The sequence below is a fragment of the Lepus europaeus genome, chromosome 15, assembly GCF_033115175.1.
Source record: "Lepus europaeus isolate LE1 chromosome 15, mLepTim1.pri, whole genome shotgun sequence".
NCBI lineage: Eukaryota > Metazoa > Chordata > Mammalia > Lagomorpha > Leporidae > Lepus > Lepus europaeus.
Window position 1 is genome coordinate 49,855,665 of NC_084841.1, and position 22,889 is coordinate 49,878,553.

General features: G+C 39.2%; 1 protein-coding gene across 1 annotated transcript in view; it reads left to right on the top strand.

The window, feature by feature from the left end:
• IPO11 (importin 11) overlaps positions 1-22,889 on the top strand; it is a 220,202-nt gene that overhangs the window by 131,264 nt on the left and 66,049 nt on the right. The window contains exons 25-27 of the mRNA XM_062212061.1: positions 11,023-11,118; positions 11,883-11,996; positions 15,789-15,910. Of these exons, the coding sequence (XP_062068045.1) occupies positions 11,023-11,118; positions 11,883-11,996; positions 15,789-15,910 (332 nt within the window). The remainder of the gene's footprint in view (positions 1-11,022; positions 11,119-11,882; positions 11,997-15,788; positions 15,911-22,889) is intronic.

The following is a 22,889-nucleotide window of genomic DNA, read 5'->3' on the forward strand; positions in this document are numbered from 1 at the left end:
ACGTGAATCTTAAAAGTTGACTAGATGTTAGTAGGGTTGCTAGATAAAGTATAGAGTTTTCGTTTGCTAATTCTGAAAATCCTAGTAAAGAGAACCAGGCTAATAAAGTGTGGAATATTGCAGAGACTTGAACAACTCTTAAGAACACAGAAAATACTGTTAGGATTATCTGTTGACAGTGGGGATGGTGATGTTATTTTAAACATTTGAGATTACTGGAGAGAGATTATACATTGATGAGAAGAGGAAGATTTTGAGATTGTTAAGCACTATGTTAGTTTCTTTGAGGCGCATTAACAAAATACTACATCCTTGGTCGCTTAAAAAACAGAAATACATTTGTATTATCCAAAATCAAAATGTTGGCAAGGCCATGCTCCCTGAATGCTCTAGAGGAAAATTGATTCCCAGCCTTTCTCTTAGATTCTAATGATTGCAGGCAGTTCTTCACTTTCCTTGGCTTGCAGATACATAACTCCAATCTCTGTCTCGACTGTCACATTATTTTCTCTTTGTGTCTCTGTGGCTGTGATTTTCTTATAATGGAGTAAACACCCATATCTTTGTCTTATTTTTTTTTTTTATTTGATGGATAGAGTTATAGGCAGTAAAAGAGAGAGAGACAGAGAGAAAGGTCTTCCTTCCATTGGTTCACTCCCCAAATGGCTGCTATGGCTGGCATGCTGCACTGATCTGAAGCCAGGAGCCAGGTGCTTCCTCCTGGTCTCCCATGCAGGTGCAGGGCCCAAGCTCTTGGACCATCCTCCACTGCCTTCCCAGGCCACAGCAGAGAGTTGGACTGGAAGAGGAGCAACTGGGACTAGAACCCAGCGCCCATATGGGATGCCGGCGCCACAGGCAGAGGTTTAACCAAGTGAGCCACGGTGCCAGCCTGATATCTTTGTCTTAAGTTGATTGTATCGGCCAAAGATCCTGCTGCCAATAAGAAGATCACATTCCAGAGTTAGAACTTCATTATCTTTTTCAACCATAATAAGGACTTTATTAAAAACTAAAAATGTGAGATCTCTCTCTGCCCCTCTCTCCCTATCTCTCTGTCACTTTACTTTTCAAATAAGTAAATAAATCTTAGAGAATCAAGTAAAAGTAGGGCCAGTGTTGTGGTGCAGTAGGTTTAACCACTGCTTGTGCCACTGTTCAAGTCCTGGGCGCTCTGCTTCTGACTAAGCTGCCTGCTAATGCGCTTGGGGAAGCAGTGGATGATGGCCCAAGTACTTGAGTTTCTGCCACCCACGTGGGTGACTTTGATGGAGTTCCTGGCTTCTGGCTTTATAGCCTGGCCCCGTTCTGACTTTTGTGGCCATTTGGTAAGTGAACTAGCAGATGGAAGATCTCTTGTTCATGCTCTCTGGCTCTCTTGCTCTCTTTCTGTGGCTGACTCTCGTCTCTGTCACTCTGCCTTTAAAATAAATAAATATTTTTAAAACAAAAATGAGGGGAGGGAGTTATACAGCAGATTAAGCTGCCACTTGGGACACCTGCATCCCATTTTGGAGTGCCAGTTCAAGTCCTTCTTTCAGTCCAGCTTCCTGCTAATGCATCCTGGGAGGTAGCAGATGAGGGCTCAGTTACTGGAGTCCCTGATACCCTTGTGGGAGTCCCAGATGAGCTCTTGATTTCAGCCTAGTCCTGTCCTTGGCTGGTGTGGACATTTGGGGAATGAAGCAGCAGATGAAAGGGTCTCTCTCTCTTCTCCTCTTCTCCTCTCCCCCTCTTCCCCACTTCCCTCTCTCTGTCACACTTTCAAATGAATAAATAAAACTTAAATAAGTGTTTAAAATGCCTTTGTGTATGTAAAGAATAAAGGGAAACAGTAGATTTTACAGATTAAAGGGAAACAGTAGAGAAGAGGTATTTCCAGAAGGTGTCATTTAATACAAATTTGAATCACAATAGAAATTTAAAAACCAAAATAATATACTGAACCAGAAAGCATAACAGAACTCTGGCTTTCATTTCATAGGTTCCTTAGTTTCTCTTTTAGAGCAAGGGCTTAGCTAAAGGGTGAGAGTACAAGTAAGCCACTGTTACCACAGAAGCACGTGGGCTGTGAAGAGGTGAAAACAGGAATCTGTGCGTGAGGCGTGTTGAGACCCTGGGTACTTGAGCTCTGTCCACTGCCACTTGTCTGTCAGGATCCACCCCTGTTAATTTCTAAGTTTTCTCCAAGCTTCAGAGCTTACAAGCAATAATAGTTACATTCTTTACTAAAATGCTTTTGTGATTAAAAAAAAATTGTATTTACACCTTTACCAAACTGACATCATGGCAGTGGGCAGTGTATAATTCTGTTGAGGAGTTTCATCTGTCTTACACAATCTCAGCTTCATCTTTTGCTTTGTTCTTTGGAGGTGGAGAAGATAACAAGGAATTGACACTTTGGACGTAATTCTGACTATTCCAGGAAAAAGTGATTGGCAGTGTGTGAGTGATCGAAACGAGAGGATATTGCTGTCATTTTGATATACTCTGTGGATTTTTCCGTGTGTGTGTGTTTTTAAAATCTCTTCTACTAGATTGTAAATGTTTCCATTATCTGAAGTTCAATAAATTTATGCCCTGTTTTCTGTGAAGATTTACATATTAAGTGTTTATACAGGCAAGGAATCGTTAATTTTTTTAAAATTATTTATTTTAGACAAGAGAGACATGATGGTAGAACTCCTGTCTGCTGTTCACTCCCTAGGTGCCCTCTGTGTCCAGAGCTGGGCTGGATCAGGAAAGAGGAATGCAGTCTGTGTCTTCCCCATGTGTGGCAGGAGCTTAATTACTGCAGCCATCATGTTGTCTTCCTGGATCTGTAGTTGATGTGGAAGACAGGTGTCTCAGTAGCTGGTCAGACACTCCAGAAATCATAATTTTTATGTTATAGATCCAGTGCCAATGCCAATACAAGCATACTAATTGTCCTTTTCTCCTTGACCTATACTTTGATGTGTATACCCAATTCTGCTATTTGCACTATTTTTTAAAATATTTTTTTAATTCATTTTTTTTTAATGTATTTGAAAGGCAGTTGAGACCAAGAAAGAGATCTCTATCCACTTGTTCATTACCCAGATGTCCATTACAGCCTGGTCTGGGCCAGGCTGAAACCACCTATGTGGGTGGCAGAGATTCAGGTACTTGAGCTATCACCTTGTACCTTCTAGGATGTACATTAGTGTAAAGCTGGAATCGGAATGGCAGCGACATTTGAACAGAGACACTTGGGCAGTTTGATTGATGGCATCCCAAGGGACAACCCAACTGTGATGCCAAATGTCCTTCCTCTTACACAGTTCTTGAGTATATGCTGGGCTTCAGGTCCATCATCTGTTATAGAAGTTACACTAAATGACTTCTAATAATGTGTAACTATGCAGTAATTAAAATGCTGTTTAGTTATAATCCGTGTCTTCTGAGTGTTGAAGAACAGAGGATATTTCCCATATTTAACATCTCCCTGGCCAAATTTGCACTGAAAGCTTTTTTTGTGTGTGTGGCTTGTTCTATAGTATTATTAGTGAGATAATTGTTGACAGAATTTTTTTGAAAGATTGATTTACAGAGAGGCGGAGAGAGAGAAAGAGAATCTTCCATCTGCTGGCTCACTCCCTAAATGGCAGCAACGGCTACAGCTGTTCTGATCCAAAGCCAGGAGCCAGGAGCTGCTTCTGGGTCTCCCCAAGTGGGTGCAGGGGCCCAAGGACTTGGGCCATCTTCTGCTTCTTTCCCAGGCGCATTAGCAGGGAGCTGGATCAAAAGTAGAGGAAGGGGGACTCATATAGGATGCCGGCACTGCAGGTGACAGCTTTACCCGCTATGCCGCAGTGCTGGCCCCTGAAAGAGAATTTATTTTGAACTATTTGGGATGGTTATTGTAAACTTCTGTTGAAAATGAGCCAAGTTTTTAGGATGTCTTAAGGAGACTACTTAGTTCCTTCTTACTACTTGTTTTTAACTAGTGTCACAAGACAATTAGAGGGACTGTAGCATAGCAGTTAAGAGTGTGAACTACAGGGAGACTGCCAGGCATTAGTGTGTTGGCTCTGTTATTTCACAGCTGTGGAATATGGGAATGTTGCTCACTTTCTTTCTGTACAATGGAGATGATAGCTTTACCTGCTTTCTAGTGTTGACATGAGGATCATTTGAGCTTATGTGAGGTTGTCTCAAAAAGTTCATAGAAAATCTGTAGCATTAAAATGCATATTATAAAAAAAATTGTACATTAATTTCATTTTATCTGTATTAGGTATACCACATTTTTTTATTGAATGGGGCAGCAAAAATCATTTATGATGCAAATATATAGTAAAACATTTGTAACATTTAATCCGTTACAGATTAAGCCAATTTCTCTATAGTATGCCCAAGTAGACTTTTACTAGGATATAAATGAATACTTGAGATAAAAATTGGAAATATATGTTTTCTTAAAATTTTTTTTTTAAGGAAAAGAGTTTATTGGGGAACCCGACAGACTGGATTGAAGGGGCAAAGAAGAAATAGAGGGAGAAGGAGAGTGTAAGAGAGAGAGAGAGACAGAGACAGAGATGGAGGTCAGGAGATGGAGAGGGAGAGGGGGAGAGAGAGAGAGAGAGTAAGAGTAGGCCCTTTTAAAACTTTGCTGGGGGGCGGGCAGGGAAGTAGGAGCAGCAAATCCCATTAGGATAGGGGTGGGGCTGACACCGGTTTTTGGACCATGTGGCTACCTGGCTTTCAGCAATGGCTGCGGGGGGGCTAGAGCCTAGGATGGTGTCAAGGTGTAGATTGTGCCATAGATAAGACTGCCTCATTTTCCTAACATTCCCCCCTTTTGTTTTTTATAAAGCAGGAGCTGTATGGGATTACATTAGTCCCAAAAGTCCAGGAGGGGAGAGGGATAATGATCTGTCTTTAGAGCTACTTCCTGCTGACATGGGGCAATGAGGTACTCTTTGCTGGCATGGAGCAATGTCTCAAGCTGCTGTCTCCTGGGTGGGGAGCCAAGTATACTCCTGTAGCAGCATTTGGTTGACCATCAGGTTGCTGAGGGCCTTGGTTCATTCCATTACCAACTCCTGTAAACACTTAGACAGACGCTGTAGTATAAAAGTCAGGGTGAGAATAGCAACCAGTGATCCTAAGAGTGGCATTAACCAGGTAATGAGAGGAGAGGAAATGAGGGGGACCCTTGTGAGGACCCTTCTGAGGACAGTTTGATGAATATAGTTTAAAGCTGATCCCAGCCAAGACTGGGAGAAAAGCCACTCAACTTTTGTGGGTAGAGGTGTTTGTCTATGGAGAAATTCTGAAATCATACAACATTAAGTGGGGGAGAAGACCATCAATACACACAGGTTGGGAGCAGAGCCATTGATGTTAGAGTAGAGGCTATGATTACAAAGGAATAAGGCCCAAGTGGGCTAGACAGGGTCTAGAACAAAAGACATGGTCATTATTAGAGGACCTAAGAAAGGTGCTATCTAAGCCACAAATAAGTTCTCTGAGAGGCAAATAAACTGACAGAAGGGGCTTGATAATAATCTGGTGGGTGGGATACATCCTAAGGGAGATGTGAACCTCCTTGGGAAGGCACCCTGTTGACTTCTATTACCTAGCTGGCCTGGGAGGGGAGCTGGCCAGGTAAATGTAGGTGGCATCTCTAACAGGAAATTTACAGTTCTGCCTGCAATGTTACTGACCCTACTTGGCTGCCCCTCCACAGCAGTGGTCACTTTGGAAGCTGGGCCAAGTGAAGGGCTTGACAGCTTAGAGCCAGCAGGATTTGTGGCTCTGACCTGGGCGTCCTTCGACTCCAGGGCAGCTCCACTTCCAGTGATCCAACTCTTGGTAGAGTTGCTAGGGCTCTTCACAAGCTGATTTCTGCTGAAACCCAGGCTTTCCACATTGAAAGCCACTGCAGTGGACTGGCCTGTTGGGTCTCCTTGAGGGCAGATCACTGTACAGAGCTGCCTTTAATAGGCCTGCCACCTATCTTTACAGGAAATATATGTGTTTAAAACAGTACTTTTTATGAACATTTCTATAGCTAAGCCTGCATATTTCATTTGAAATCTCAGAAGGTAGATTTTATTATATAATAAATGGAATATAATTGTTACCATGAATAAATTGTTTATATTTTAATGTAACAGAATATTTTAGGACAGTGGTGCTTTTATGCCTGTATTTGAAGGCTAGGATAATTCTCAAAATTTTTGGCATTTCCTGTTCTCAGAGTTTGAGTATGGCTATAATAATAGTTTTTATTGTAGCTTATTATTTTAATTTTTAACATCTCTCAGATACTATTTCTTAATATAGTATGCTATATAACATTTTTAATATTTTTTTGACTCAGTGTCACTGTTATGCTAATTCCTGACAGTATTTGCAAGGAACTCTTTGTTCTTTGAGGTAGAAAATTACATTGTTATGAAACTTTGATAAGAGGGACCACTATGGCTGCATTAGAAGCAAATGGATTAGAGCAAAAAAAAGACTTTATTGTATTCTGTGACTTGGAACAAGTTATCTAGATAGATACAATTATATTCTAAAAATACTCCAATTTAAATTAACATCTAATTTTAAATTTATTGACACATATATTTTGAGTTTTGAAATTCTCATTTCTGTCATGGTCATATCAGACATTATTAAGCCAAGTTGCTTTCATTCAGTGTGACAAAGCTTAAGATGCCAGGAATAATTTTAAGATATAATTTTTTTAAAGTTTTATTTATTTCTTTGAAAGTCAGAGTTACACAGAGAGAAGAAAGGCAGAGAGAGACAGGTCCTCCAACCAATGGTTCACTCCCCAGATGGCCGCAATGGCTGGAGCTGTGCCGATCTGAAGCCAGGAGCCAGGAGCCAGGAGCTTCCTCTGGGTCTCCCACATGGGTGCAGGGGCCCAAGGATGTGGGCCATCTTCTACTGCTTTCCGGGTCTCCCACGTGGGTGCAGGGGCCCAAGCACTTGGGCCATCTTCTATTACTTTTCCCAGACCATAGCAGAGAGCTGGATCGGAAGAGGAGCCGTCAGGACTAGAACCAGTGCTCATATGGGATGCCAGCGCTTCAGGCCAGGGCATTAACCCACTGCACCACAGCGCTGGCCCCATAATTTGTTTTATAACAACTATATTTTAAACTATAGTATTTTTAGCATATAGTTAGGGGCTGGTGTTGTCATTCATTTGTTAAGCTGCCACCTGGGATGTCTGTGTCCCATATTGAGTCCTGGCTACTGCACTTTGTGATTTTTTAGCTTCCTGGTAATAAGCCTGGGAAGCAGAGGATGATGATTCAATTGTTGAGTTCCTGTCACTAAGTGGGAGACCTGGATGTTGTTCCTGGCTCCTGGCTTCAGCCTGGCCTCATCCTAGCTGTTGTAGGCATTTAGGGAGTGAACCAGTGGATGGAGGATCTGTCTCTCTGTGTCATAATATCTTTCAAATAAATAAATCTTTTTAAAAATGAGTTTATAATATCATTTCCTATGTTACATATTTATAAGTACAAACATTGTGATTATTTAATTCTCACATAAACATGATATCAGTAATGTTCTCCCTATTTTTGTGTGTAAAAAATTAAACCACAGAGAGGTAAATCATTTTTTTGAGATTACACAGCTAGTACATTTTGGAGTGATGACATAAACAGAGGCATATTCTGACTAGGATTCAAGCTTTTAACTACTAAATGCAGTAGAAACCTAAATTAAGAAAATGGATTCCTAAGTGCAGAGAAGTCTGCCTTTTCTCGATGAATTTTAAAAACATTGTGTTGCAGGTGTATTCAGAAAGCAGATGGATTAAAACTGAAGTGCAGAAGTTCTATTTGTGATAGGAAATGCTGGAAAAAGTAATTAAAAGGTATTTGGAAGTACCACAACCTATTCTGCCATACATTGTAATACTCTACATACAGCTTTAGGGTGATTCAAGGATTAACTAAAGAATAGAGTCTATGTTTTTAGTTTAAAGAATGGAACAAAGAAAGCAATGGGAGAAGGAAGCAAATGATGAGTGGTTGTCTAGTGGTAGGAGAGAGTGAACACTAGATCTTTGAGGACCTACTGTGTTTGTGTTACACTTCAGAGCTTGGAGCCATATTTGGGTTTTATGATTTTGGTAAATAGTTGCTGGTGTTTGGTGCAGTGGTTAAGACTCCACTTGTGTTGCCCACATCCTTTAACTTAGTGCTTGAATTCAGGCCCTGGCTTTGCTTCTGATTCCAACTTCCTGGTAATGTGCACCCTGGGAGGCAGCAGGAGATAGCTCAGGTCCTTGGGTCCCTGCCACCCATGTGGGAGACTGAGTTGAGTTCCTGGCTCCTGGCTTCAACATGGCTCAGTCCTGGCTGTTGTGAGCATTAGGGCAATGAACCAGCAGATGGAAGGTCTCTGTCTGGCTCTCTGTCTTTCAAATACATAAAAAGTTTTAAAAAGCAAAAGCAGTTCCTAAAGAAAAAGACTGAAGAATTTAACTAATATACTACTGGTGACAGTCATCTGAGAAGAGTATTTCAAGTAACTTTGTGTAATAGTTTACATTTATACCCCTAGTGGAAAATAATGTTGGAGCAAATAAAATCAAATTTAAATTACATTCAGTTTATTACTGTTATTAGTAATGCTAGTATGATTTTAAAGCTTATATATTTGTGTTAAATATGTTTATTAGGATCTGGGATTTTTCATTTTAAGAACACAGATTAGCATTTCATATAAATTTGCCACAGGCTTCTTCAAATTCAGTATGTCAAAATGGAAACTTACTATTGGCATTACAGTTGTTCCTGTTTCACCAGATGTGAGAATGGGAGCGTTGTGAGACTCAGCACTGACAGCCCACTGTTCAGCTGTTCTGTATCTTATCATTACTACCTTCTGAATTTTTACTATCTTCTCTGCCTGGTCCACAAGTATGATAGTGGTATTTTTCTGCTCAACTTTTCAAAAATTATCTCATTTTTCTGTGATTTTTTGCTCCTAATGATTCCTGACCTTTTTTAAGAAATTGATTTTATCTGTTGGAAAGGTTTACTCACTCCCCAAATGCCCTCAACGCCTGTGGCTGGGCCAGGCCGAAGCCAGGAGTCAGGAACTCAATCCTGGTCTCTGATGTGGGTGGCAGAATCCTGAGTTCTAGGAGAAAGACAAGCGGTGAACAGATAGATGAGGTGAATCAGAGTACATTTCAGCTTTAGAATCCAGCCTGCTCTGATCTAGGGAGTCAGCTTCTTCGTTTCTTCTCCCTGCGTCCAGTCTTTATTTCTCATTTCCTTTTTCTCTTAAAATTATGCTCCCCAACCCCCATATCCCTTCAGTGTAATGTTAGTGGGGTTTCAGGAAGGAATGCAGATAAATGTGTTTTTAAGCAGTCAGCTAATTGCATTACTTCCTCCCATTCACAGATAAACAATGGTGACATCTTCATCTCCTACCTCATCTTCCATGTTTATCTCTCTTCCCAGATGTAATTTTTTTAAAAGAAAAAATAAATTTTATTGAGTTTGCATTTAAATTTTTATATCCTTTTTTTTTTAATCAGGAAGTGGAATCTTTTATCCCTGATAGTTTGTGGCCTACAATAACATTTTTATATTTTTAATACTGTCTTCGGACATTTACTTCAATTCTTGCTCAAAGTTGAGAATGTTGTCAGTCATGGGAGTTGTTTGTATACCTTGGAAATGTTTCAGAATGCTTGGAAATGATTGACTGCCACTGCCCTTTGGTGTGTCCTGTTGGCACATAATGAGCAGGGACCAGAAACGCTAATAGGCCTTCAATGCATGGATTAGTTGTATATAGTAAACAATTTTGTCACTCAGAATGCCAGTGGTAGATCTGGAAGTCATCGGAGATTTTTGGCCCGGCCCTGGGCCTGGGTCCTTGCCCACAGCCCTCTTAGGTAGTGTCTGTCCTTCCCACCTCTGAAGCGCTTGGGCAGAAGCATGGAGCAGATGTCCTTGTTGGTCCTTATTGCTGCTTCTTGACCTCTTTCTCTTGGCCTTTCTCTCTAAAAGGTAAAAAAAAAAAAAAAAAAAAGCAAGCAAAAATTCAGCCCTGCAAGAATTTTATAATTACCCATGTTCTTAAGGAGGAAACACCTCACTTACATAAAAGTAATTTCTGGGGTGGGCATTCGGTGCAGCTGTTAAGACGCTGCCTGGGTTTGAGTGCTGCCTTCCCTTCCAGTTTCAGCTTTCTGCTAGTGCAGACCCTGGGAGGCAGCAGTTGATGGCTCAAGTACTTGGGTCCTTTCTCTACCTCTATGGGTGACCTGGATTGAGATCCAGGCTCTTAGCTTTGGCCTGGCTCAACCCTGGCAGTTGTGGGCATTTCTGGAGTGAACCAGAGCAGATGGGACATTTTTTCTGCCTTTCTTTCTTGCTCTTTGTCATTCAAATAAAATAAAAATAAAATTTTTTTCTCTACTACAAGTTTTCACATGTATTAGTACAACAAATACTCTGTGTAACTGAAATATAGTGATAAATATGCAGTATATGTGCAACATACTCTTTCTCTTCCAGTTTATTGATGAACTTAAATATATATTTATTTTTCATCAGTGAGATATTTGCCACTGACTTCCTTTTTCATGATTAAAAGCAAATAATTTTTAAATGCCTTTTACTGTTTCTACTATTTCAACATTCTCTAACAGTTGTTTAAAGCACAGGGCAAGAGTTACATTAACAGCATGATGCCTTAAGTTGTTACAATGGGATTATAGCTGTGTCTAAATACCCTACTTTATATCAAACTGCAGTTTTTTTAAAATGTTTTTTAAGCTGTGTCTAGTGCCTCGATTAGTGCATTTTGTATGTATTTAGGTTTCAAAAAGTTCATGGAAAAATGGAATTAAAAGATAATGTATAGTTCTTAGCTTTTTAAAGCCTCTGCATATTCTCAAGCTTGGGGTCTGATATTTAGTATAGTGCATTGCTTTCTTACCTGTGATTTGCATGAAGCTGACTTGCTGTTTGAATATTACCAATGTGTCTTTCTGGTTTTTAGGTTGTGGAAAATGCTCTTAAAGTGAATCCAGTATTAGGCCCGCAAATGTTTCAACCAATTTTACCCTGTGTTTTCAGGGGTATTATAGAAGGAGAGGTAAGATTTCTCTTAACTAAGGTAGCATTGGACTCCAGGATTCTCATTTTAATTGTTCTCCTTCAACAGATCATTTCTTCTTCTTTGTGAGATTTAAAAAGAAAGCTTTCCTTGTCACTTGGAAATTAAGTGAAGGTCAGCTTTCAGGGGAATTACACACCTTTGCCTTTTCCTTCTCCGCACAGGGAAGTGTTGATTGCCTTTGACATCTCCTCTTTTCTCACATGTAGGATGTGAGATTTGAGTGATTTGAGCTGGAGGAATAGTTAATGGCTCAACTTCAGTGCTTAACTATTGTGACTGGGAGGGAGAAGAATAGTGCTAGTATGAAGGTACTTTAAAGTGTTCATGGACAAATGGATTGAAATCCACACTTGGTTTTGTTCCATAGTAAACATTATCTACAAACTTTTGAAGACCCCTCATATTGTTACAGAATAATGTTCAGCTCTTAAATAGGTCCATATAACTATATAGGTTATGAATATTTAAACAAATATAAATATGCCATTGATTAATCTTTCTCTTTATTATATGTATGTATCATGCATCTATAATTCATGTCCATATATTTAGTACCTATATTCCATGTGTTATATGTATTTAGTAAATTAATTAGAACTGGGGCAGTATTGGCTGTTCATTTTGACAGGAAGCAATTTGAAGGAGAATATTTTATAACCGTGGTGATTGTTACTGTGTCAGTGATTGTTTATAGTAATTTATGCTTGTACCTTAACGTAATTTAAAATGTGCTTGCTCAGAGGTATCCTGTGGTGATGTCCACATATCTTGGAGTTATGGGTCGAGTCCTACTACAAAATGCTAGTTTCTTCTCTTCACTGCTCAATGAGATGGCACATAAATTTAATCAGGAGGTAAGAGTCAGTATACCTAAATTTTTTTTTTTTATTTACTTTAAACTTTATTTGAAAGGCAGAGAAACAGAACGATTACCCATTGGTTCATTCCACAAATGCCCTTAATGGCTGGCACCAGGCTGTGGCAAAGTTGGGAGCCAGGAACTCAATCCAGGCCTCCCACATGGGTGGCAGGAACCCAATTACTTGGACCGTAACTACTGCCTCACACTGGAGTCAGGAGCCAGAGCTAGTTATTGACCCCAGGTACTCTCATATGGGATTCAGATATCTTCAACAGAATCTTAACAGATGGCCAGACACCCAGCCTCCTTATTCCATTATGTGGACATACCACACTGTATTTCAACAGTCTTCTCTTGGTGGACATTGATTTGTGTCCATGTCTTTGCAAATACAAACAATACTACTGCAAAGGATAATCTTGTGCATTCTCATTTCATGCAGAAACATCTACATCTGTAGGATAAGTCTAGAAGCCAGATTGAGTCAAAGGCTAAAGGAATCTGTAAAAGGTTGTTGCCAGCCCGTTCTCCATTGGGATGATGTTAATCTGTTCTCGCATGAACCTTGGATGGAAGTACCTGTGTCTCTAAAACCTTGCCAAGAGAATGTGTTATTTTACTACCACTGCTATCTAAATGACTATAACAGATTAGTACCTCTTACTCTGCTCTTGCACACCAAATGCAAAATATTGGACAATAAGCTGTTGTTGAATATTATCTTGGCCAGTTAATAGGTGAAATGGCACTACACTGTAGCTCTATTCTGCATTTATTTGATTTAGTACACCTAAATTTAAGGAGGTCTTTATCCAAATATAAATTAGAGTTTGATGAAATAATAAATCCTTCTAAGAGTCTTTTTGTAATATTTAAAATTTTACCTTTTGTCTTTAATAATTTGTGTTGTACCCATAACCTGGAATAGAAGAATGAAAAGGGAATATGTAAAAAGCAAATGAAACTTGCACAGCTTATTCTCACTCAAAATAGGTAATTTTATTTTGCATAGCCATAGAATAGAATTTTAATTTATGGTTGCTATTTCTCATTTCTGACACATAATCTGAAATAGGAATATTTATAATCTTGTGCTGTTTTTGTTTCATTTTTTAATGAACTTGTTTTAATGCCACGAATTGAGAGATTTTCCTAATTATTGTGGAAAATAACCTTTTCAGCAAATGTTTATTAAAAATACTGTAGCTGAAATCAATGACCAGGATAAGTTTTGAGTAGATTCTTAAATGATTAGGTATCTTGAGACTGTTTATATGATATTCAAATAAGATTTTTATGTTTTCATTTGTTGATCTGTTAAGATTTGTAAGATATACTAGGTAGAGTGTACTTGATATTTCTGTAAGGGGGACAATTTGTGAAATCTTTTGATTTATGACTGAAACAAATATGTAATTCAAGGCAATTCAGAGAAAGTATACATTTTAGAATGTGTGTGCAGTTTTTCTAAAGTTAAACTACTAAGGATCCCAGCCTTGTTTAATGGATAGGAGAGAATATCATTAGCTTATCAATTTTAGCTGTGATGAGAAAATGTTGAAGAAAAGTTCAGCAAACAAATTTGTTTTAAAGATTTATTTATTTACTTGAAAGAGAGAGAGGGGGATCTTCTATTCTGTAGTTCACTCTCCAAATGACTGCAACAGCCAGAGCTGGGCCAGGACAAAGCCAGGAGCTAAGACACCTTAGGATAATTCAAAAGTTGACAAGCTATCTTGTCTTAGTAATATTTTAGTAATATCTTAGTAATATTTTTACAGTGCTCCTAGTCCAAAAGACATATCTAACAGTTCTGTTTATTAAGAAGTTAGATCCAAACTACTTATTATTGATAATAATATACAGAAATTTAAAAATATTTTTATTTCATTCTTTAATTTCAGTTATTGAAAGGTGGAATGTACATGTCTGTTGCACGGCTCTAATCCTCAATCCTAGAAATCAGATTAGATACCTTTATGTTAGTTCTCCTCTACCTTAATTTTTGGTGTGTATTTTTCAAGATGAAGTCATTGGATGACCTTTAATGTTCAAACTGGGAAGTTCCTTGGGCAAAAAGATCTTGAAGTATCTGACAGATATCACATTGCTTCTCTCAATAATCTTAAATATTCTTTTGAGTTTATTGTGCCATCTTAGAGTATGGTGCACAGATGGGGAACTAAAATTTAGTATAAGTGGCCAGTTTGAACTGATAAGTGCTTTCGTAACTGTTGATTATAAATAATGAGTTGAAGTATTTCTTGGCAAAAATACGGGAGCACTAGAGTAGAAAAGAATGGGAACTGAAGGTCAGTTTCATGTTACCAAGTCCATAATTGTGGAGACTGATATGTTGAAATGTTGTAGGACAGACAAGAAACTGGCAGAATTTCTTTGTTAAAATTTTGAGACAAAATTTGTTTTTCAGAGGGGCCAGCATTGTGGCATAGTGGGTAAAGCCCCTGCACCTACATAGGAGATGCAGATAAAGCACCTGGCTTCATTGTGGTTCAGCCCTGACCATTGTGGCCATCTGGGAAGTGAACCAGCGGATTCTCTCTCTGTAGCTCTTACTTCCAAATAAATAAATAAAATCTTAACAAGAAAACTTGTTTTTCAGTTTTTGCTCTAAAGTCTTAACTGATTGGCTACAGGCCTCTCTCATTATCTAGGGTAGTCTTTACTTAAAATTATCTCATTGCAGTTACAAAGCATATCTACAAAATACACAGCAACTTGCAGACTAACTAGTGTTTAGGCAATTGAGTATTTAACATTGCTGGGTTGACATATGAAATTAACTATAATGCTAATCCTGTATTATGTTCATTTATTTATTTTTTATAGTTTTTAAGAAATCTTTTACTTAATGAATACAAATTTCAAAAGGTACAACATTAGGAATATAGTGGTTATGTTGATTTATTTTGCCTTTATTTTGATGTTGATTATAAATGTTATAGGAAATTATTCACTTGTTTTCCTTTGAAATTCTGCAGGTTGAGGTCACAACCTCACCTTTATTCTGAGAATAGCAGCAAATCAATCCAGGAAATTTTAGAACATTGAGCAGTAATTATCTATAATTTAATAAATAAACTATAATTTAAGTACAAATTGACAGTTTTGAATAACGCATGTACTTTTTCAGTGGACCAGGAAGAGAATATTGATTGGTATATAAAAAAGTTACCAAAATCACTCATTAGGGCTGTGCTGTGGTGTAGTGGGCTAAGTCTCTGCCTTTGTCACCGGAATCGCATATGTGCACTGGTTCTGGTCCCAGCTGCTCCATTTCTGATCCAGTTTTCTGCTATGGCATGGGAAAACAGTAGAAGATGGCCCAAATAATTGGGCCCCTGCACCCATGTGGGAGACCCAGAAGAACCTCCTGGCTCCTGGCTTCAGATCAACTCAGCTCCAGCCATTATGGCCATCTGGGGAGTGAACCAGTGGATGGAAGACCTTTCTTTCTGTTTCTTCCCTCTCTCTGTAACTCTGCATCTCAAATAAGTAAATAAAATCTTTTAAAAAATCACTCATATTTTATATACAGCTTTTGAATAAATCTACTTACCTGTCAAGATTAATTTTAGTCGATTTCTGGTTTTGCTCAAATTAACTCTTATGAGCTGAAGACTTACCCTGAATTCAGGTATGCTAGTTTTGCGGTTTGCTGGAGTTGAACTTTAGCCATGACAGGAAATTTTGGCTTTTAACAGTACTTGTCATCAATAAATGGTATTTCAAATATTTTGAAATCCCTCCTCATCTTTTTTAGATGGACCAGCTTTTGGGAAACATGATTGAAATGTGGGTAGATCGAATGGACAACATTACCCAGCCTGAAAGAAGGAAACTTTCAGCTTTGGCTTTGCTGTCTCTCCTGCCATCTGATAACAGGTAAGGAAATGTTTTCTTAGCTTGGTTTCTTTGAAGCATCAAGGTTAACATTGTTTTTGGCCATCAGTGTTGCTTTTTTGTGTATGAGTGGTAATGTTAGCAGACACTGATATGGCAAGTGTTGGTCCAGATCTAGAAAGGCATAAATGGGAGATTTACTCTTTAGTTTTTGGGCTCCACTTTAATTTGATTTATTATTCATTTCCTGTTTTTGTCTAGATTTCCATTTTATGATCACCAGATTTTAGTACACTTATTTTAGGCTCCTTTTATACAGATATATTAAATATCTAATATTTAAAATCAATAACACTTCAAAATATAAAGTATGATAATTAAATAGTATTAATAAATGATATTCTTTTTTATTTTGACTTGTCTCTAAGGAAGTTTGCAAGGTAATTTTTTTCTCAATACATAGATGAACATATTATATTTCAAATTCTTGTTTCCTTAAACAAGTACAAAGTGCTTTGATTTGGACATTTACAGAAGAATACATTGTTGTTGTTATGCTTTGTGGAATTTGGCATTACAAGTTTCATTTTTTTTAAATATCTTGGTTTTGTAACTTTGACAGTTATTAGTTCCCACACATACTAACTGTGTAGATTTTTTGAAAGTGGTGAAAGGTATGTAAATAACCAATATAGAGTTTGTATAGTGCTTCTTCATCCTTACTATGTTTCGTGGACAGCCATACACAGACACAATGTGGGACGTTGCTTTTTTTTCTGGAGTGGTTTCTTGAGCCTGGTGTCCTTGTGCACATCTGGAGTCCCCATCTACTGCACGGCAGATTGACAGATTTCTTTGAGTTCCTCACGGACATTTTCAAAGCCCACTCCGCGAATGAGCTCCTAAATGTTGCTGATATTTTCTTGGGCTACCCGTTAGTGGCATAACAGCCCTTCTTTTGCTTTCCTTCTTCTGTCAGAGCCATTCTGCCAGTCTATTTTGTTTTTCCTACTTTTGATTTTAAAAGCAGGCCTGAAGACTTGATACTGTGTGAGAAGAATACTGATAATATATTACATTTCTGTGTCTTGAGGAATTTGTAGAACATATACGTCCTGGTGATAAATTAGTGAAGTCCAATTTGTTTTAGAAATCTGCTTTTCTTTATGAATTATTTATATCTAGTATGATAATTTAGATTAAGAACATAGGTTATTATTTTGTCCTAGCACTGTAGTAGTAGATAATACATACAATATGCCGTGCACTCTGCTACGTACATTCTGTTCATGTCTCATTTAATCCTATAATAATAGTTCCATGAGGTATAGGCAGGATTATCGCCTTCTTACAGAGCAAACAAGTGCTTAAAAATGCTAAATAACATTTTAAATGTCAGATATCTAGCAAGTGGCATGACATATGAACCTAGGCAGCTAGCTTACTGCCAGGATTTTCTCTACTAAGTACCAGGTTATTCTGCTTCCTAGGTGGACACACATCAACAGATTTCCTTCCCATGAAACTGAGTGGTATTTTACTTATTTTTGGAAACCAGATTTAAACTATCATATTTTAATTCATTATTGTGTTTCTTTCTCTTACGGGAAAACAATGACTTGAGAATTTTTCAGACTTTTAATATCAAAATCTTAAAGAACCCAGTCCTTCGTAGAGGTCTGCACTCTGTAAATATTTGTTAGGTAAATTAGTGAGTAGGAAGAATATTGACGTTAATAAAGTGTATTAGAGTTTTCTTCTAGTACTGAGATTATTGAGAGAAAGCTTGCAGTGGCATAGGTTAAGAAATACAGCAAGGTGTCTATTTGTATCAGAAGCATACATTTTCATGAGCATACTGTTTGCTTTGATACCTAATTTTATGCAAGTATGTGATTGTTCCAAAAATATTTTTGGCATATAAGTTAAGGAAATTTAATAGTTGAATTCCATTGGAAAAGCTAATTCTTAGACTGAGGCTTATTTCAGCCCACATAAATTGAGGGGTAGGACTTTACTAAGACTTAAAATTTCCTTAAAAATTAAAATTTGAAAGTTGAGAACTAATATCTTTGAGACAGGACAACTGTATTTTATTTTCATTGTTAAAATGAAGAATTGGCAAATATTACAGGCATTAGTAGTGAGCTCATGTTATTAAAGATACTGAAAGTCTTGAATAATGTGGTGGTAGAATTTTAAAGAATAATGATTTAACTTTGTAATATCCTTCATAAGCTAGTGACTATCAAAACATTGAGTAATACAGAAAATATAACAACTTGAAGTAAAACTTTAATCACACTGAATCATAGTAGTAATTTGCCACATTGTCTTTGGCTTATGATTTAGTAAGATTTATAGTCATATGCTTTAGTGCAAAGGAATGTTGATATTCAGGTTAACAGTTTTATGTTGCCCATTTGTAATCTTTTTTTTCCTTAACTACAGATTTGTGCTATGCCATTTCCTTTTCCTAAAATAAACCAGTCTAGAGAATAATATTGATGATTTTTAAAATCAGGCTAAAATGAGAAACATCACTTTTTCCCCTTTGATTTTAATGGATTTTAAAATGTGGAATTAAATCCATTCTTCTTAAACAAGGTTTTTCACCCATAGCATTAGTGATGTTTTGAACAGATGATTATTTGTTGTGGGGCTGTTTTGTGCATTGTAGGATCTTTAGCAGCATCCCTGTCATCTACCCACTGCTCCTTTCCTGCTTCAAATCACAGCCATCAAAAATGTCATCAGATATTGCCAGGAGACATCCCTCAAGTCACATTGTCCACACTTTAGAATCACTAATCTGAAGAATGACCATTTAGGAAACCACCAAATTCTCTTTTCCATTAAACCATTACTTCTGGTTCAGAAATTTGGTGAAGACTACAGATTTTAGAACCCCACCCTGATCCAATAGCCATCAGTCACTTGCTGTTGACTGTGGCCTAGTTATTTAACTCCTCTGCACCTAAATTTCCTTGTTTTTAAGATGGGGGATGAAATTGTATTGTCCTAATGCAGTTGTTGTAAGCTTACCTGAGTTTCCTTATATAAAGTGAAACTGCATAGTTGGGGTTAGCTGTTCTTATTTTACTCCTTTCTTTTGACCCATATAATGTAGTCATAATTCTAAAACCTTTGGTTTCTCTGTGCCCATGTATTCATTTTTAACTCAGTACATTTTCAGATATATTGAGTATCTGTATACTTCTTCATTAATTTAAAAACATCTTAACCACATATGTTCTAAGGAATCTTTTTTCACTAATTGCCCATTTCCTGACCTGACTCTCTTACCACTGTTTGCCCATGTGTTTTCTCCCATTGGTTTCTGGACAACAATGTTTATATTACTAGCATTAGGAATGTATAAAGTTTGCTGTTTTGTTCAGCATTTTCATTCATTCATGAACATCTACTGTATTAAATTATTTTAATATTACAGTGTGAGATCATTCTAACTTTGCCAAAAGGTTTTCAAAATATAATATTTAAAAATTAATTTTTTCTGGGGCTGGTGCTATGGTGCAGCGGGTTGACACCCTGGCCTGAAGCGCCGGCATCCCATATAGGCACCGGTTCTAGTCCTGGCTGCTCCTCTTCTGATCCAAGAGATCTTCCATCTGTTGGTTCACTTCCCAAATGATGGGACTGGGCCATTCAAAAGCCAGGAGCCTAGAATTCAAGCTGGGTTTCCCACATGGGTGGAAGGCACCCAGGTACCTATCATCTCCTGTCACCTCCCGGATTATACATTAGTAGGAAGCTGGAACCAGGAGTGGAACTGCAACTCAGACATAGGCACAGCCTATAGACATTCAGAAGAGAAGTGTTAACAGGTGCCACCAGTGTTAACCAGATACCAAGTGGGGGATTAACACAGGCTGGGAGGTTCAGACTTCCCTGAGGAAATGAGGGAGAGTGGAAACTGTGTAAAGAGTGGAATGAAACTGTGCTTTCCAAGAACACCCAAGATCCTGCAGCTGGAGGGATCAGGGCACCCGCAGGAAACAGAGAGAGGTCCTGTGTAGCAGCCTGGAGCAGGGGCAAGTGGGAACAGCAAGGCTGCAGAGCTAGATGGAGAGTCTATCACAGACTTTCGGAAGCCAGGGCCAGGAGAGAGGCCTGTTTTGTGCTTAGACAGGAATTATGCAATTGCTATTTTCCCTGTAACCAAGCTGTTAACAGGTAAATTACTTCTTGTCATGGGGGAAATTTAACAATCTGTTTTGCTGCTGCCCCACTTGTTACATGCAGACCCAACTCGCAGGGTATTTGTGTTGTCGGCATGGGTGGGGCGCGGGGTCTGTGTGTTGTTGGCATGGGTGGAGCAAAGGTTCTGAGAAAAGTTTCGGTAAACATGTCTGCTTTATTCATGAGCAAGTACAACATTTTTTTCTTTTTTTAAGATTTATTTATTTATTGAAAAGTCAGAGTTACACAGAGAGAGAAGGAGAGGTCTTTCATCTACTGGCTCACTCCCCAATTGGCCACAACAGCCAGAGCTGTGCCTATCTGAAGCCAGGAGCCTCCTCCAGGTCCCCCATGCTGGTGCAAGGGCCATCCTCCACTGCTTTCCCTGGCCACAGCAGAGAGCTGGATCGGAAGTGATGCAGCTAGGACTTGAACCGGAGCCCACATGGGGTGTTGGCACTGCAGGTGACGGCTTTACCTGCTAAGCCACAGTGCTGGCCCCATAAGCACACTTTTTTTTTTTTTTGAAAGATTTTATTTATTTATTTGAGAGGTAGAGTTACAGACAGAGGAAGAGACAGGTCTTCCTTTCTGTTGGTTTACTCCCCAAATGGCCACAATGGCCGGAGAGCTGCGCTGATCCAAAGCCAGGAGCTTCTTCTTGGTCTTCCATGCGGGTGCAGGGGCCCAAGCACTTGGGCCATTTTCTGCTGCTTTCCCAGGCCACAGCAGAGAGCTGGATTGGAAGAGGAACAGCTGGTACTAGAACTGGTGCCCATATGGGATGCCGGTGCAGTAGGCAGAGGATTAACCTACTGCGCCACGGCGCTGGCCCCAGCACACCTTTTAAAAGGTAAGGCAGAGGGGGCAAAGGGCAGGCAGAAGGGGCATAGCTAATTCAGGGCAACACTAATTCTATAGAATCGAGCCGATATTCCCCAATCAGCTTGAAGGTCACGTAGGCTAGTAGCTTTCCAGGTGGGCCTGGGCCACACCATGGAGCAGTTTACCCAATTGACCGAAGGGCGGTGTTGGGGGGAAACGTGCTTGGGGCTCCCGCCACCTGCCAGCAGTCAGGCTAACTGCATGGGCTAGGCAGGCAATCTCAAGGGGTCAACCACGATTACATATTAAACATGTCAGCATTCAAGAACATTCTGAAGGCAGTGAAACCACTGTGCGTCACCTTGCTGCTGGTGTAGGGGTAAAGGGAAGCTTCCTCTCTGCCCTCTCCACGTTCACAGGAATAGACCACCAAAGGCAGATTAGTTGCAGAAAAGACATTCCAATTTATTACCATGTAAGAAAGGGCAGCATGGGCAAAAATCACACAGTGTGATTACTGATTAGCACAGCCATATACAGAGCTTACTCCTTTGTCTGTGGGGGAAGAGGAGGCTGAGAAATACAGACCGGTTTTAGGGGAGTAATGAAAGATTATTAAGAAAACTCAGTGGGCTGAAAGAATGCAGTGAGCTAAGACCAAGTATTTGGCCTGCAGAATGGACAATGATTTGTTACTGATTCTCTTTGGGATCTGAATAGTCAACAGTGGTGTCTGTTCAGGTGTGTTGACAGACTTTGCTCTCTTGTGATAGGAGTTTAGTTCATGGAAGCACAGATGAGGCAATAGACATAGTTGTTTGACAGCCAGGACTTCAGGCAGATACAGAAACTTTGCAGAAGCCTCTTCCTGTGCTGGGAGAGGGCAGATAGGGGAGACAAGGGAAGGACAAGGGGACCTCAATTGTGCTACTGCTTTTAAGATCTTTTCATTTCCTTTGGATAAAATTGCTCAGCATGCCAAAAACACCATCTTGTTTTCTGAGCCCCAGCAGTGGGTACATGTTATTTTACATTTGTCCAAACCTAAAGACAGTACAACACCTTGAGTGAACCCTGATGGAAACTGTGGACACTGGGTGATGTGTCAGTGTAGGTTCATCAGTACCGTGAAACTGTGCCTATGTAGAGGCAGTGGATGTTTGGAAAGCTTCTGTACCTGTTATTTGATTTTATTGTGAATCTAAAAAAGTTATTAAACTTTTTTTAATGCTAAGATTCAGTTCTTTAATTTTTGATGTAGTGTTTGCTTGTTTGCTGCCAATTTTCATTCTTCACTTATTCATTTTTTTGTTAAGTAGATATTACCATTAATGTCTCAATAGGTAACTCCTGAGTGTTTCTAAATGTAGATTTTATTATTCAGGTATGGGGCGGTCGACAGAACAGTAATTTGTTCCTTACAGTCCCAAGAGGAGGGGACACTCCACACTAGCCCACTCCTCACTGCCACATGGGAGAGCAACAGGGTCAGTCAGGAGGTTGAAGGAGTAAGGTGGAGGAAAGTGATTGAGCAGGTTTTTTTTTTTTTTTTTTTTTTTTTTTTTTTTAAGATTTGCTTTATTTATTTGAAAGGCAGAGTTACAGAGAGAGAGAGAGAGAGGCAGAGAGAGAATCTTCCATCCAGTGGTTCACTCCCCAAATGACCACGATGGCCAGGGCTGGTCGAGGCCAAAGCCAGGAGCTGGGAACTTCATCCTGGTCTCCCATGTGGGTGTAGGAGTCCAAGCACTTGGGCCATCTTTCGCTGCTTTCTCAGGTGCATTCCAGGGAGCTGGATTGGAAATGGAGCAACCGGGACTCCAACCGGTGCCCATGTAGGGTGGCAGCTTAACCCACTGTGCCACTATGCTAGCCCCATGAGCAGAGTGTTTATTGTGGTTTCATTGGAAAGGACTGGGTGATTCCCGAGAAGACAGGCTTGGTATTGGCTAGTTTGAATAATATCAGAGGTCTCTAGAGTACTGTGGGTGTC